The 16,478-nt window shown below is 44.3% G+C and overlaps 1 protein-coding gene across 2 annotated transcripts; it reads left to right on the forward strand.

The window, feature by feature from the left end:
- Window positions 1–547: 547 nt before the first annotated feature.
- Window positions 548–15,908, forward strand: Slu7 (spliceosome associated SLU7). Of its 2 annotated transcripts, none has more exons than XM_087571594.1 (16): window positions 548–604; window positions 4,578–5,165; window positions 5,713–5,866; window positions 6,366–6,446; window positions 6,684–6,848; window positions 8,252–8,320; window positions 9,505–9,552; window positions 9,720–9,851; window positions 10,072–10,169; window positions 10,286–10,353; window positions 10,676–10,815; window positions 11,532–11,693; window positions 13,104–13,208; window positions 13,578–13,649; window positions 13,754–13,870; window positions 14,886–15,908. In XM_087571594.1, exons 2-16 carry the CDS (start codon window positions 4,996–4,998, stop codon window positions 15,063–15,065), a joined length of 1,761 nt encoding a protein of 586 aa, XP_087427720.1. In that variant the 5' UTR covers window positions 548–604; window positions 4,578–4,995; the 3' UTR covers window positions 15,066–15,908.
- Window positions 15,909–16,478: the final 570 nt, after the last annotated feature.

The raw sequence follows: 16,478 nt of genomic DNA on the forward strand, positions 1-16,478 counted from the left end.
ATGAATCCTTTTTAAAAGGAAAAAACCCCAACCAAATCAACTATTTTCCAGTAGTTTGTTTAATATTTTCCCTTTTATGTTTTGTCTTTTAACTTTTTGTTTGTTTGAGAAAGGGTCTTACTATGTCACTGGCCGGGAATTCAAAGATACACCTATCTTGGGGCTGGGGATTTAGCTCAGTGGTAGAGCGCTTACCTAGGAAGCGCAAGGCCCTGGGTTCGGTCCCCAGCTCCGAAAAAAAGAACCAAAAAAAAAAAAAAAAAGATCTATCTCTGCTAGGATTAAAGCTGTGTGTGCCATTGCGGCGACCCTTGGGGCTTTTTACAGTAAACATTTTTGCTAAGATTCTGCAGTTCCAGAAAGAACAACGGTTCCTTGCGCGGAGCTCAAAACTGCACTGCCATCACTTCTCCGCAAGGTGTACAACTTGCGCGGACCGCCTCTCTGGGTCAAAAAAAAAAAAAAAAGCCAAGCAAGTGCGCAGGCGTCGATCTCCCGGAAGTTATCGCTGCACTGCCAGAAAGAGGCAAGGAACCCGGAAGTAAACATTGTCGGGTCGCTTCGTTTCTGGCGGATGGTTTTGAGTGGCCTGTGGCGGGACTGGGTAAGTTGGGGTTCTGCGTTTGAGCAGATGAACTGGGGGCCCTGGGTCGCAGGTATCCCCTACAGTGGGTCCTCGTGGTGATGAGCGGTCGTGGGACGCGGACCCGGGAGGAGACTGTGGCCCAGGACGCAGGCGCCACCCTCGCGTCCAGCCGGACAGAGGCTGAGTCCTCAAGGAAAGAGTACTGGTCACTGTGGGCCGGACATCCTGGGCGGCCTGTACCGAGGCTGACCCCTCTATCCCCAAAAGAATTCCTTTAAGGTTCAATTTTCTCGTTAGATGGAGATGATCTTATTATGTGGGGGTCTAATTAGAATGCCTGTATTGCTGTCAGTGAGTGGCAGTTGTTGTTCTAACCTGGAGAGAGTAGGACCCTCGGCAGAGCAGTGTAATCTAATGACAGAACACTTCAGTCTGTCTTAATCTTGAATGTGACAGGCCTACACTCCAGTGTCTGTGGTTTGTAACACGATTTAAAGGACCAACAGTAAAGTCAGGCTTGGGTTTGAGATCTGTCTCTCTGACTAATGTCTAGTCGTCTGAAGGTGTTTAACCTCCCCGAACTTGTTTCCTCGCCACAAAATAGGGTTGTTGTAAAGATTTGGTGACGGTGTGCACGGCAAATTAAAGAAATCTAAATTGTTAAAATGAAGCCGCATAGGCCTCCCAGTATACTTAGGCTACCACCGATTTCTAACACTTCTATTTTTGTTTTTTAAGTCAATTTTATTTTAGTTATGCGTTTAAGTGGGTGGGTGGGCTTGTGCCCTTGTAAGAACATGTACTGTCTTCTTGGAATCCCTGTAGCTGGAGTTAGAGACAGTTGTGAGGCACCTGATGCAGATGCTGAGAACTAAGCTGTAAAGTCAGTACTTGGGAGACGGAGGCAGGAGGATCCGAAGTTTATTCTTTGCTACCTAGGCTATGGGACATCCGGTCTCAAAACAAACACCCATGGATATTTTCAGTGGGTCACACACAGAAGAGAACTTTGAACAGCACCTTAGACATCTGGTCACTAAGCACTTAGCATAGAAAGTCACCCGTTGACTATAAGAGAACTGCTACCGAAGCTTGGTTGGTTGTGGCTTGGGGGAGGGGGAGGAGTGTTCGGTGAGAATTAATCAATTAGCTGTGAGGCTAGAAACCAGGTACCAGACTTTGGCTGATGGATGTTACCAGTCTTGGCCTATAGAATTGGAATAATAGCATCCACTGACTCTGCACTGTCTGGTGTGATAGCTGCTAGTGGCTGTTGAGACTGGAAATGTGACTTGTCCGTTTAAAACTAAGAGTTTTCGCGACAGGATTTCTCTGTGTAATAGCCCTGGCTGTTCTGGAACTCACTGAAGATGGCCTTAAACTCACAGAGATCTGCCTGCCTCTGCCTCTCAAATGCTGGAATGAAAGGCATGCACCACCACTTCCCAGCCATAGCAGATTTTAAAACCAAGTTGATTTTTCTGTTGTTTATTGGAAGTTGAAGTTATGCTGTGTTGGAAATATTTAGCTAAGAAATTTTTCTGAAAGCTGATTTATTTATTCTGTGTTTTTTTTTTTTTTTTTTTTTTTTTTTTTTTTTTTTTGGTCAGAATCCTGCTATGAAGGCCATTCTGGCCTGACTGACATGATCCTCGTGTGTTACAGGCATTTACTACCGTTGGCCCCGATAATTTCTTTAATAATGTCAATCAGAAACAACGAGTTATATATGTTGTCATCCCTACTTTTCTATATTGCTCTGGAGAGATGTTGAGCTTGAACAGTGGGCATGTGATCAGATTTGTATTTTGAAATATTAAACTGTACAGTATGTATAAATTAATTGGGTAGAATCAGAGGAGACTGGTGAGTCTCAAAAAGTCACAACATGCACTAAATGCGTAGGGTTCGATATGAAAGGAGTATGTAAACGGTGATATTTAGAAAGTGAAAATTTCTATTAGTAACAACATGGATGGGAGGATACACTGAACACAGAGAGCTGTCACTGAAAAGACTCAGTTTCCCAGGAAAGGCCTGGAGCTGAAGGCACGCTGTGGAGAGACTCTTCCGAGGGTCATAGGTGGAGATGTCATGTACGCAGTTGGTTATGTAGATTCAGAGATGAAATGAAAATTCTGGAGCAGAGAAATAATTCAGAACAGTCCTACTGTTCCCCCTGTGTCTTGGCAGCCGGTATTGTTTGGAGTGAGGAATCGGTCTCTAAATAAATGTGTACAAATGAGGAGCCTGCCAAGGAGTCGAGAACAGGAGAGGGGTTCATGGAGAACCAGTAGGATGTTATAGAAGCCAAGAATGTCTGACAGAAGAAGAAACATGTGCAAGAAGGAAAGATGTGCAGTAGATTTACACGGTGATTGGTAGTCACCTGGTTAATGTAGCGGTGGCCCTCGGTGGATTGGTTTGGAATGGAAGCGAAGTCAGAGTGACCAGGGCTGAGAAGGGCAGAGGTGTAAAAATAGACACACTATGAATGTAGGTGATTGGGGGGGGGTGCTAGGCATCCCTGAATATAGACTGGCCCATCTACATTTCTTTCTGATAAGGACTCATGTAGCACAGGTTAGTCTTGAACTCTCTGTATAGCCAAGGGTGATCTTGAATTTCTGGTCCTGTATTCACATCCAGATTGCTGGATAACAGGTATGCACCACCATGCCTAGTTTTTGCCACACTGGAAATCAAACTTCTGTGCATGCTAGGCAAACGCTCTATCAACTGAGGCTTTGTCCCCAGCCCCTGAACTTTGGTAATTGCTAAGGCACTGGGCCTTCAAGGGCAAGAGTGATGGGCTCTGTGGTGGTTTTTTGTTTGTTTGTTTGTTTGTTTTTGTTTTGTTTTTGTTTTTTGTTTTGTTTTGTTTTTTTTTGGTTCTTTTTTTTTCGGAGCTGGGGACCGAACCCAGGGCCTTGCGCTTCCTAGGTAAGCGCTCTACCACTGAGCTAAATCCCCAGCCCCTGTTTGTTTGGTTTTGGTTTTGTTTTTTTTTTGTTGTTGTTTTTTTTTTTTGACTGTGGAAGAAAAGTTTGAGAGATGCAGGAGGGCTAATTTAGGAACACCTGTATGAAAGTCTTTGAAAGAGCATGTGCCTTTCTCTGCTTACAAATTGGAGTGTAAAGAAAATTGGTGCTAAGAATATGTAAAGACTTTTTTTTCTTTTTTGAGACAAGGTCTCACTATACAGCCTTGGTTAGCTGTGGATTCTATATGTAGACCAACCTAGTTCCAGACTAGCCTCTAACTCCCAAATATCCACATGCCTCTGCTTCCCAAGTGCTAGGATTAAGATCGTATATTCCAGTACTCGGTTTTAGAGCCTTTTGAGTAAGGGAAAGAAGCCATTAGAACCAGTGAGATGGCTCAGCGGGTGAAGGCATTTACTGCCAACAACCTGTTGACCTGAGTGTGATCCCTGGACCCACATGGTGATTAGGGGAGAACCAACTCCTACAAGTTGACCTCTGACAGTTGTAGTGATAGTTTTGGAGTTTTGGCTTCTTTAAAACACAGAAATATAAGAATATGTTCTCATTTTAATCCCAGGTGTAGGGATATGGGGCTGCTTCAGACTGTTGCAGCAGCTAACTGTGATTCGCGTCATGCGCTAGCAAAGTCATGGTTTTGCCAGCAACTGCAGATAGTTTCTGCAGTCATCTGACATTTGGAATTCTGGGGGCTTTTTAGAGGGTATATAAATACTAGGGCCCTGAGATGTAGGGTGGGTTGTTAGTTGTTGGGGGGCTGTTGTTGATTGTTGGTGGTCGAGGTGTGTTAGGTAATCATGTACAAAGAAGAAAGAAGAAGAAAAAGAAATTAGATATCCTGACAGCAAAGATCAGACTTCCCCCAAGGAACTCGATGACCCATCAGCAGGAAGTAGGCTAACAATAACATCTCCCCCTTTCTGACCCCTGACTTTATTCAGAGATCTCTTTTCTTTCCTCTCTATCCTTTTCTCTCTTTTATCTAGTCGTTAGAGGGTTGAAAGTGTGAAAGAAGGGATGAAGAAGGTGGAAGAGAAGAAGAGCCCACAAAGAAGCTAAATCCAGCCACAGACCTGCCCATACAGTCCATGGCATATGCAGTCCTACCCAGCCCTTCTACACACCTGCACACAAAACAAATAGATAAAATGTAAAGACGCCCTCCTCTATAGGCACGTTGAAAGAATAAAAACAGGAGACTGGAGAGTGCTGTTTAGTGCAACAAGGACCCAGTTTTGATTGAAACACCACAAAAAGTCTGAAAAGTAAGAGGGAGAAAAAAGTGTAAGCAAGAGAGACCCTGGTAAAGCTCACAGTGTGTTGCTTGGACACGGTTCAGTAGTCTCACTGGGTGTATTCCTCCTCTACTGTAAAAACTTCCTTTCTAGAGGAAGCCAGTTCATCATGTCGGCGGCAGCTGTGGACCCAGTTAGTGCCACACCCATGACGGGCTCAAAGGAAATGAATTTGGAGGAGCCGAAAAAGATGACCAGAGAGGACTGGAGGAAAAAGAAGGAGCTAGAAGAACAGAGAAAACTGGGCAATGCCCCTGCAGAAGTTGATGAAGAGGGAAAGTAAGCCTTTTCTCTCGTGATCTGTTTCAGTTCATGCCCAGTTCATCAGGTTTCCACCCTTTGCTTTGCTAGGAGACCGTCCTACCATTTGCAAAATTTGTATTCTTCTTTCTTGTTTTCTCAAACTCATATGTATATAGTTTAGTAGACAAATTATACCAAAGAGCTTATAGTGACTAGCAATTGTCCTTTTTTACCTTTTTTTAGTCCCCAGCTACTTTTACATGCTCTCATTTTGAATTTTTCACATCTCTGAATAATAATGCCAGTGTGATAATTTTAATCAGTTGGCTGTGGGCTCTAGTTTAGCTTTAAACTCTGTCTCCTTGCAGTTGTACCCTCAGTCTCGCTTCTCGATTAGAAAGTCCCTCCATGTAGTATGTGTACATCTTTATCCTTAGTTCTTCTGTTCGTGGAAATAGCAACCACCTTCCCTCTCCCATCCCACTGCAGGGTCTCCGTCCTTAGCCTCTGGGCCCACACCTTTGTGCTTAGAAAGCCATTTTCAAACTTCCTTCCTCACAATTCCACTTAAATTTTATTACAGAGATATCAACCCTCATATTCCTCAGTATATTTCTTCAGTTCCATGGTATATCGATCCATCCAAGAGACCCACTTTAAAACATCAGAGACCACAGCCAGAGAAACAGAAGCAATTCAGTTCATCTGGGGAATGGTACAAGAGAGGTGTAAAGGAGGTATGTGGCAGCCTGTGTGTCATTTTGTTGATGGAGATTTTTGTGAAGAATTTAAAACTTTTAATGTGATGCTGTTTAAAATAGGAAGGTATTGTGTGACCGTGGTGTTGAACTTCAGAGTCTATACAAATGTTAGACTTTTCTTTCATACATTTTATATTTTTGAAACCCTTAAACTTGGTCATCTCAGAACATGAAGGCTACCTGGTCTTTTTAAGGATTTATTTATTATGTATACAGCATACAGTATATGCCTACATGCCAGAAGAGGGCACCAGATCTCATAATAAATGGCTGTGAGCCACCATGTGGTTGCTGGGAATTGAACTCAGGACCTCTGAAACAACAGACAGTGCTCTCAACCTCTGAGCCTTCTCTCCAGCCCCGGTCTTCCTTTTAACAAATTAAGTCAGTAGACAAGATAATGAGAGTCAAAGTTACTTGTAAATGACTCTGATAAAAGAAAGATGTCTGTTCTGTTCTCTCTGTCTTTGCACAGAACTCTATAACTACCAAGTACCGCAAAGGTGCATGCGAGAACTGCGGAGCCATGACACACAAGAGGAAAGATTGTTTTGAGGTAAGTTAGCTCCCAGCCTGTTGCGAAACCGTCAGCCAGCATTTTGTGTTCCCCTTGTCGGAGAGCTTCTGCTTCCTAAAGTTATTTAAAAAAATAAAAAGTAATTTGCATGAATGTAGTCTGGAATCATCAAAGTTTCCTCTCAAAGACTGCCTGGTAATTAAGGACATTAAAAACGCCACAGTGCCACACTGACTCTGGGCTGCAAGTTCCTAGGGAAGATCTGTTGTCTTTCAGAGGCCAAGGCGGGTTGGAGCTAAATTCACAGGTACTAACATCGCCCCAGACGAGCACATCCAGCCTCAGCTGATGTTCGACTATGATGGGAAAAGAGACCGGTGGAATGGCTACAATCCAGAAGAGCACATGAAAATTGTTGAGGAATATGCCAAAGTTGACCTGGTGAGCCAGTTCCTGCTTTCTGCTTCCCTAGAGAGGATCTATTCTGCTGTGTCTCTAACCTGACAACGCTTTTGCACACCTTCAGGCGCTCTGAACATGGCGCTGTTTCTTACAGTAATGTCTAATTCAGTGGTGAAGGTAGTGTAGTGCAGCACTCACCCCCCCTGCCCCCTTTTTTTCCCTGAGACAGGGTCTTTCTATATAGTGCTAACTGTCTTTTATCTTGTTATGCAGTCCAGGCTGGCCTTGAACTCTTGCATCTGCCTCCCAAATGCTTTGATTAAAGGCAGGAACCACCGCACCTGGCTGGCAGCAGTTTCCTAAGGCTTTTATTCTTTAGTTCCAGTGTGACCAAAGGCATTAGACGTGTAAGAACAGACTGACATCCAAATCTTCTTATATTTACTTGTTTGTTTGTTTGTTTGTTTGTTTGTTTGTTTGTGGCAGTCTCATGATGTAATCCTGGCTTGCCTAGATCTCACTGTGTAGACCAGGCTAAAACTCCAGAGATCTGTGTGCCTGCTTCCTGAGTGCGGGATTAAAGAAAGGTGTACATCACCACACAGAGCTGGTTTTGGCTTTTTGGAGCTCTGAAATCTTCATGCCTAAGCTACAGCTTGTGTCTAAGAACTGCTTTATGGTTCTCTGGCATCCCACATAAGAATAGCTAACCTGTTTAAGAAAACTGAATATTAATCTAACTTCAATTGTTTTCTTTTAAATAAACAATGACTCTGTCTTTCTGTCTTCTTACCCAAATTCTTTCAGAACAGTAGTCTATTCTGCAATTTTTTCATTTTTTTTTCTTCTTTTAAGGAATTACAGATTATTTTAAAGCTCATGTGTTTTTGTTTTGGGGGTCAGTTTCTATTTTGTTTTGTTTTCATTTTTATGGGTACCATGTAACACCCATATAGCTAAGGATGGTTCTGAGCCTCTTCCTCCTCTATACTAGGATTAAGGGCATGTGCCACTCTTCCTGGCAAGATCATGGGACAGCATATAAACATCTAGATGTCATGTTTTCCTGAGCATTGAAATATCCAGTAATCTGACCCTGACAGAAATTAGTCAGCCAGTCACTGGGAGTCAACAGCGTCTGCCACAGTTGTTGGGGCTCCCTCTCTGCAGTTTACATCAAGGCTCATTCATGCAAGAGGCTAACTCTCTATAAGCCTGTCTGCCCTTCCTTTACCCACCTCCTCCTTCCTCCTCCTCTTCCTCTTCCTCTTCTTCTTCTTCCTTCTCCTCTTCCTCCTCCTCCTCCTTTTTTGAGACTGGATATCCTACAGCTAGGTCTAAGGACCATTTCAGAAAGCACTAAAATCACCCACATTGAGTATATACAATCCAAATGGCCACCTGAATGTTGTAACTAAAATTTAAATGTCATTATTTTTCAGGCAAAACGAACATTGAAAGCACAGAAACTGCAAGAAGAGTTAGCCTCTGGAAAATTAGTGGAGCAAGCTGTAAGTAAAGATACAAGTTATTTAAGCAAAATATTCATACTCTTTAAAACCGTGGTTCTCGGCCTATAGGTCATGACTCCAAACAACTAGTTCACAGGTCACCTAAGACCATGGGAAAACACAGATATTTATATTATGAATCATAACAGTAGCAAACAGATAGAACTAGCAACAAATATTTTTATGATTAGGGGTCACCATAACATGAAGAACTGTATTAAAGGGTCACAGCATTCAGAAGGTTGAGAACCACTGCTTTTTGAAATGGAACTTAGAACAAGAATTCATTTTATAGGTCTATAGTTAGGAAGGATCTGAACTTCCTGTCTCCATCCACTTTTTGCATATGTGCTGTACTGTAGTGGGGTTTGAACCTAGATTGCAAACATTCTGACAGCATTTTCTATTTGAACTTGATTTTTAAAAAACTAATGAGGTTTGGGGTCAGTGAGATGGCGCAGTCAGAAAGGGCACTTGCCATGGAAGCTTGGCAGCTTTGGTCTGAGCCGCAGAACCCACGTAGAGGTGGCAGGAGAAAACTGGCCTCCACATGTGCACAGTGGCATGCGCTGACCCAAGACTACATGGAAAGGGAACTAGTCGGGATTAACGAGCATGATGCAGCTAAAGCCTAACCAGATGGAAGTGAGTGTACACCGGGTCCTTCAGTCCTCTCAGTCTTCCTGTTTGTGTGACTGACCCTGCACCCAGGGGCTGGAGAGGTGGCTCGGTGGTTCGGAGCTCCTGTTGCTCTTGCAGAACATTCCAGTTCTATTTCCCGCACACACATGAGGCAGCTCACAGCTGTCTGAGACCCCAGCTCCAAGCAACTCACTCTTCTGACCTCCAAGGGAATGCACACACACATGCGTGCACACCCACAGACACTACATATGAAAGACATTCTACACCAATAAAGTCTGTTTGGCTTCTGGTTTTACAGACACTAATAAAACTAATTGTTCACAATTGCATGCTTGTGTCAGAATGTATGTGCTTAGGACAGGTGAGAAGCATGAGAGCATGTTGTTGAAATGAACCAGCCAACCTCCCCCACCCCCCTTCCTTCAGTGCTGGGGATCAAACACTCACCCATGCTCATTTATAGTATGTTTTTAAAATGCTAAATAACCTGTAAACTAAATGAAAAGGATGTATAATTACTTTCCTTCTTTCCAATGCAGAATTCTCCAAAACACCAGTGGGGAGAAGAGGAACCCAATTCTCAGATGGTAATGCCTGCCTGCCTGCCCGTCCGACTGCCGCTCTCTCTAGTTTCAGTGGCTCGTAGTCATAGTAATAGCTTTAAGTCACACAATAAGCCTTTGTTTAAAGGGGAAACAAGACCACAGTGCTGCGTGTTTTTGCTTAGTTTTCTTGTCCCCCACTCTTCTTTCAGGAAAAGGATCATAACAGTGAGGATGAGGACGAAGACAAATACGCGGATGACATTGACATGCCGGGGCAGAACTTCGACTCCAAGAGGCGCATCACTGTTCGGAATCTCCGGATTCGGGAAGATATTGCAAAAGTAAGTCAGGCCAGCGTGACCTACAGCTCGGACAGATGGCCGGCCCACACTTGCCCCTGCTTGCGCAGTGCCTGTGTGTGGTTTGATTAGTGTAATTAGAGCTGCTGCGAAGGACGGCAGCGTCTGCTGCTCCCTCTGCAGGAGCCTACCCTTCTGCCCTGCTGAGTCCTTTCTTGCTGTAAGTCAGTGGTAACTCAATCTTCAAATGTTTTCCTTTCAGTATTTGAGAAATTTAGATCCAAATTCTGCCTATTATGATCCAAAAACTAGAGCGATGAGAGAGAACCCTTACGCCAATGCAGGGAAGAATCCAGACGAGTGAGTATCCAGTTAAACTTTCGGACTGGTGCAAGGGGCCAATGCTTTGATTCTGTAAATGAGTTTTTCTTAAAGGAAAGCAATCTCTGAGACAACTCTACCTACTGTGCTTTCAGAGTGAGCTACGCTGGAGATAACTTTGTTCGATACACAGGCGACACCATTTCAATGGCTCAAACACAACGTAAGTGTTTGCTCTATACCAAAGCCTTGTGTATAGACTTTAGGGTTGAGGACCAGCAAGATGGCTCAGGGTGCCTGCTGTCAGGCTTGAGGACCGGAGTTCTATAAAACAGACATGATGGCATATGTCCATGACCCTACTACTTGGGAGACCAAGAAGATGGCCACATGCCTGAGGCAACTGTCTCAGAAAAGCCGGCAGACAAGAAAGAAAAGAGGGAGAGGGGATGGGAGAGGTGCTGTGAGCATCTACTTAAAGCTTGCTCTAAAAAAGCAGAACCACCATGAGCTGGCACTCATTGAGACACTTTGAATTACTCTAGTGTTTGCGTGGGAAGCCTACGACAAGGGGTCTGAAGTGCATCTCCAGGCAGATCCTACCAAACTCGAGCTGCTGTATAAGTCCTTCAAAGTCAAAAAAGAAGACTTCAAAGAGCAGCAGAAGGAAAGCATCCTGGAAAAGGTACCACCAAGAAACGGCTTCACTTACTGCATACGAAGCATTAAGCTTGGTGTACAGTACGGAGAGCCCCTTTCACCCATGGACCATCAGGAACCGTGGTCCTGTCCTTCCACCAAGTCCCTTGGTACAGACTTTTGCTTCAATCACAACCCTCCAAGATGGAGTATATAAGATAAATGCGTATTCTTTCTCACGAGTCGTCATGGCAGTGGGTCCCTAAACAGCCCCTCACATCTGCATCACAGCGTCTTGCTGTCTCATATCCTAGCCCAGCATTTTAAAATGCTTTCTGAGGGTTCCAGGGCAAGGGTACAACATGTATGTCCCCGTGCACAGCACACGCCTTTGCTTTGGTCGAGATTCCTAGCTTCCCTTTGGTGGGAGACGTAAAAGGGTCACATCCAGACTCCAGAGATGGAGAAATCAGCCCCATCTCTCGATGGGAGAAGCAGCAAGGTTGGGAGGGAGCCAAAGGATGTCCGTACGCACCCAAAGAGAGTTATGGCCATCTTGAAACTACCTCACTGACCAGATAGCTACCAAGGGAAACATTTACCTCAGAAGATTTCCTGATGCTTCTCAGTTTCCTTAGGAAAGCTAGTTAGAAACAAAACCCAAAATATTTTATTTGTTGTCATTGAAAATAAGCCCTTCCATAGAGATTTGATATAAAAGCTTGGTTGTAAATGTATTAAAAACACTCAATGTCGTTTTAGTATGGCGGCCAAGAACACCTGGATGCCCCTCCGGCTGAGCTGCTCTTAGCGCAGACGGAAGACTATGTGGAGTACTCCAGGCATGGGACTGTCATTAAAGGCCAGGAGCGGGCTGTGGCCTGTTCCAAGTACGAGGAGGACGTGAAGATCAATAACCACACGGTCAGTGCTGGGCTCTGTGCTGTTTCCCACAGAACTTCATGGTTGAACCTTGATTTCTCTTTGTTGTTGACATTATAGCCTTGCTTATAAATTTTTTTCTGGAAGTGAGAAAAAATGTTACTATATTTATTGCATGCTTACCCAGAATCAAAACATCTTCTGTCTGTTATACCATTTATACTTTGTCTGAGTTTGAATGTACACTAGTATGTATATTAACACATGCATGTTGTATTTACTAACTTTTGGCAGAAATATTTGGAAGTTACAGATCAGATATGACATTTCACTCAAACAGTTTATCATACATCTAAAAATGAGAACTCTAGATAACCCTGCAGACCTGCCGTGCCTCAGAAACTGACATTAACTTCTTAATTCATTCAGCCTTACTCAGGTTGTGTGCGTGCGTGCACACACATGTGCAGAGGTTAAGTTAGAGTTGATTTTCTGCTTCCACCTTTGTGTGCATTCCAGGAGTCTACACAGGCCCATCAACCTTGTGGGGAGCACATTACCCTCTGACCCCTCTCAGTTAAGCCTGTATTGATCATTTGTTGGTGGTTTTCCCTTGTCCAAGACGATGGTCATTGGCCAGGTCTGGCATGTAAACTGTCTCATGCTCTACATTCGACTGTTCCCTAACAGGATCACAACTTCTCCTGTTCCCTACAGGTCTAAAACAAGAATTTAGATCCAAAGCTCAGACTAAGGAGAACCTATATTTTTTGGCAAGAATGTGTAGTAGGTGATAATGTGTCCCTTCGTGTGTTAACATCATAAAGCATATTTCTATGTCTGTATTTTTTGGCACTGAGGATTGAACCCAGGGCCTCATACATTCTGCCACCAAGCTACAATCTTGACCCCATTTGTTGTGAACCTAAACTAATAAAACTTTTATACATCAAGGACCAAAGAAGTTAAAAGCTGTATCTGTACTGTGGAGAGTAGAATGGGTCAAGCAGAACTCAGACACTCTCAGCAGTCAGCACTCAGTGCAGTCTGTCCAGGATCTATGCACTGTCTAGCAGCGCCACTGAGTATCAGTAAAGACTTCCTGAGACTTTTCTGGGAGGTTGTGGTGTGGGAGTCAGTTTATTGAGACATGGTTTTACCCAGGCTGACTCAAACTTGAATGTTCCCTCTTCTGCCTCCTCAGTGCTGGGATTATAGGCACATGCCACCGTGCAGGCTTTTGAGAAGAGAACATAGACCGTTATAACTACAGTGCCCAGCCTCCCAGCATTTGGAGTTGATCTAGCCTCTGTCTCTGTTTTACTTAACAATGTAATATTTTTCTCCAAAAATGCATTCAAGGTGGCTACATCATTTTGTACTCCTGTCAGCAGGATGGGAAAGTCTCTAATCGTAGGCTCCTTTCCAAATAACCTGTGTCTCTCTCTGCAGCATATCTGGGGATCTTACTGGAAAGAAGGCCGCTGGGGATACAAATGCTGCCACTCTTTTTTTAAGTATTCCTATTGTACTGGAGAAGCTGGGAAGGAGAGTGTTGTAAGTATTACCCGCTAGCTTTTCTCTTTGTGGAGGAGATTGGTAAGGAACGAGATGGGGTTTCATGTAGGCATGGCCAGCCAAGAATTCACTCTGGCCAGGGGTGACCCTAAGCTGACTGTATTGCCACCACCTCCCAGATGCGAGGTTACACATGTGCTCTGGCCTGGCTTTAGGAGATGCAAGGGATAAGACCCAGGGCTTTGCAGGCTAAGCCAGGACTCTACCAACCAAGCCACAGCCCCAGCCCTTGTTCTCTAGTTCTTAAAGGTTGCATAGATCATATCTTCTTACATTTCAAATTCTAACCTGTTCTTCAAATGACTCAAAACTATAGTCTTCAACTCAAATTATATTCTTCTTCCACAGAATTCAGAGGAATGTATTATAAATGATGCGACTGGAGAAGAGCCTGTGAAGAAACCGCAGACCCTCATGGAGGTCAGTGTGGAATCCTCTGCTCTGAATCTCTTGAGTCCTGAGGTGGGAGTTGAACCGTGTACCAGAGCTCTGTATTCACACAGCCTTTCAATTCTCCCTGTCAGCTGCACCAGGAGAAACTAAAAGAGGAGAAGAAGAAGAAAAAGAAGAAGAAGAAACACCGAAAGAGCAGTTCTGACAGTGACGACGACGAGGAAAGGAAGCAGGAGAAACTGAAAAAGGTACTTTATGACATTTCAATAAGAAAAGTGACAAACAGCAAGCCAAAAGGGGGCGGGGCTAATACTGCCATTCCTGCCTGCCTACCTGCTGAGTTTTGGAAATGAGGAGACCGCCCTGAGTATGTGTTGTTTGCCCAGGTCACATAAGTGGCAATTGTGTGAGTCTGACTCTGTGTCTGTATATGTGTATGTGTCTGTCTGTCTGTCTGTGTGTATGTGTGTGTGTCTGTGTCTGTGTGTGCCTGTTTGTGTGTCTGTGTATATGTCTGTTTGTGCACATGTGTGTCTGTGTCTGTATTTCTGTGTGTGTGTGTGTGTCTGTGTCTATGCCTGTGTGTATGTCTGTTTGTGTGTGTGTGTGTGTGTGTGGGTCTGTGGGTCTGTGTGTATGTCTCTGTGTGTGTGTGTGTGTGTATGTGTGTGTGTGTGCCTGTTTCTGTGTCTGTGTGTATTTCTCTGTGTGTGTGTGTGTGCGTGCCTGTTTGTGTGTCTATGTGTATTTCTGTGCCTGTGTGTGTGTGTGTGCCTGTATGTGTGTCTGTGTGTATTTCTGTGCCTGTGTGTGTGTTTGTGTGTGTGTGCCTGTTTGTGTGTCTATGTGTATTTCTGTGCCTGTGTGTGTGTGTACCTGTTTGTGTGTCTGTGTGTATGTGTGTGTCTGTGGGTGTGTGTGTACTCATGAAGAGGTCAGAAGACTGGCAGGAGTTGGTTCTTCTGTCATGGGTTGTGGAGATTAAACGGGAGTCCTCAGGCTTGGCACTAGTTGCCTTTATGCACTGAGCCGTCACACCAGCCCCTCGACAGAATTTCTTTAACTGATTAAAGAATGTCATAGACCATTCTGTGCTCTATGGGAAAAGTCAAATGTGTCCAGTAGTGACGGTTGTTTGGCAGTGCAGGGACTGACTCCTCTATTCTTTCAGACAGTGGGGTTTACAGAGCACTCTGTCCCATGGGGTCTTCTGTGTCCGCGTGGTGGGGATTTATGGTGCTGAGTTTTCGTGTCTCACCACAGGCGTTGAATGCAGAGGAGGCTCGCCTTCTTCACGTGAAGGAGATCATGCAGGTTGATGAGCGGAAGCGGCCCTACAACAGCATATATGAAACCCGAGAGCCCACAGAGGAGGAAATGGAGGCCTACAGGATGAAACGGCAGAGGCCAGATGACCCCATGGCCTCTTTCCTAGGACAGTAACTAGTCAGGGTCAGACACATACACAGTGTTCTTTTCAGCTCCTCTCGGCCTGTAGATAGAAAGTCTTCATCTGTCCTGCTGTCTGACATTAATAAAGTTTTCTGAAGTCTCCAAGTCAGTCTCAACAGTCAAACAAAGCAAGCAAGAAAGACCATACAGTTATGATTAGGGTTAAAATCATCCTTCCTAATCAATGATTTGGAAGGAGAGTTTGGATCTCTTCCTCTCTAGTGTCTGGCGGAGTCTGGCATGATGACTCATGCTTGTAATGCCAGCACCTGAGAGTGGTAGAGCAGGGGAACCAAGAGTTCAAGGTCAGCCGAGGGTGGTGCACACCTGTAATCCTAGCACTCAGCACACTGAGGCAGGAGACTCCCAGCATTAACTACATAGCAAGGTTGGAACCAGCCTGCAGTGCATGAGGCTGTCCTAGGCTACATAGCAAAATGATCGGAAGGGAGGGAGGGAGGAAGGAAGGAAGGAAGGAAGGAAGGAAAGGAAGGGAGGAAAGGAAGGGAAAAACCAAGCCATCTGTTCCTAGTGAGGCTCCGGCTGTGTGCTGTCAGGTCTCTGGTCTCTTGGGTATAGCCCCACCCATGTAGGGCCTCTCAGAGGCAGAGCTCCAGTTCTTAAAACCAGCAGTTCCAATCGTGACATCATTAGTAATTTAACTCCATAATTGCAGTTACAGCATTTGGTTTTGCCGTCTAAGAATGTCTTGGTTTTAAACAACAACAAATATCCTACCCTCATCTGCATCACCAGAGCAAAAGCTACAGGGCATGTAAATATCTGTGTCCCCTTAATTCTAATAATAAATCTATTTTTCATTTGGTTGTTAAATGTTGGAGTTTTATACATTTCCTTATCCCTTATATCTGAAATGCTTAGCTTTTAATGGTCAACTTTGATTATTTCACACCTTGCTGAACGTGAACTTTCAGACATTGAAGTCACTTTTATGATCTATGATGTGTTTTTACTACTGTGTGTCATTTAAGTCTGCTCTGTTAACAGTTACTAAGCTAAGGTTGATATCCAGTTACCTAGTCTGTGTACCCAGCAGGTATCATTTCATAAAAACAGAATGGAAAAACTTTAAAGACGTGAGGACGGTTTCCAACACATGCATGCCAGTGAGACTGCTGTGATCTAAAGCTGGCCTGGCCTAGAGACGTGGCAAAAACAATGCCAACGCCCCTCCATTGTGAGAACATAGTCTGAGTACACTGACTCAGCGAATGTGTTCCAAACTGACTTCCAGGATACTGTGTGACGTCAGCACTTCAGACAGGCAGAAGATAAGCACCAAATACCTGGCTCTATGTCAGCATTCAGCCTGATTTAAAACTACAGTTTGAGGGATTAGCTCAATCAGAGAGGGGCTGGCTTTGCAAGCATAAGGTTGTGAGT

Source organism: Rattus norvegicus, chromosome 10 (genome assembly GCF_021556685.1).
Source record: "Rattus norvegicus strain SHRSP/BbbUtx chromosome 10, alternate assembly SHRSP_T2T, whole genome shotgun sequence".
Taxonomy (NCBI): Eukaryota; Metazoa; Chordata; class Mammalia; order Rodentia; family Muridae; genus Rattus; species Rattus norvegicus.

Excerpts from the sequence above, each read along its gene's own strand:
- Slu7 (XM_087571594.1), top strand. The coding sequence starts at position 4,996 with ATGTCGGCGGCAGCTGTGGACCCAGTTAGTGCCACACCCATGACGGGC. Across the intron at positions 8,321-9,504 it reads GAAAATTAGTGGAGCAAGCT|AATTCTCCAAAACACCAGTG; the intron begins GTAAGTAAAGAT and ends TTTCCAATGCAG. Across the intron at positions 10,170-10,285 it reads GCAGGGAAGAATCCAGACGA|AGTGAGCTACGCTGGAGATA; the intron begins GTGAGTATCCAG and ends CTGTGCTTTCAG.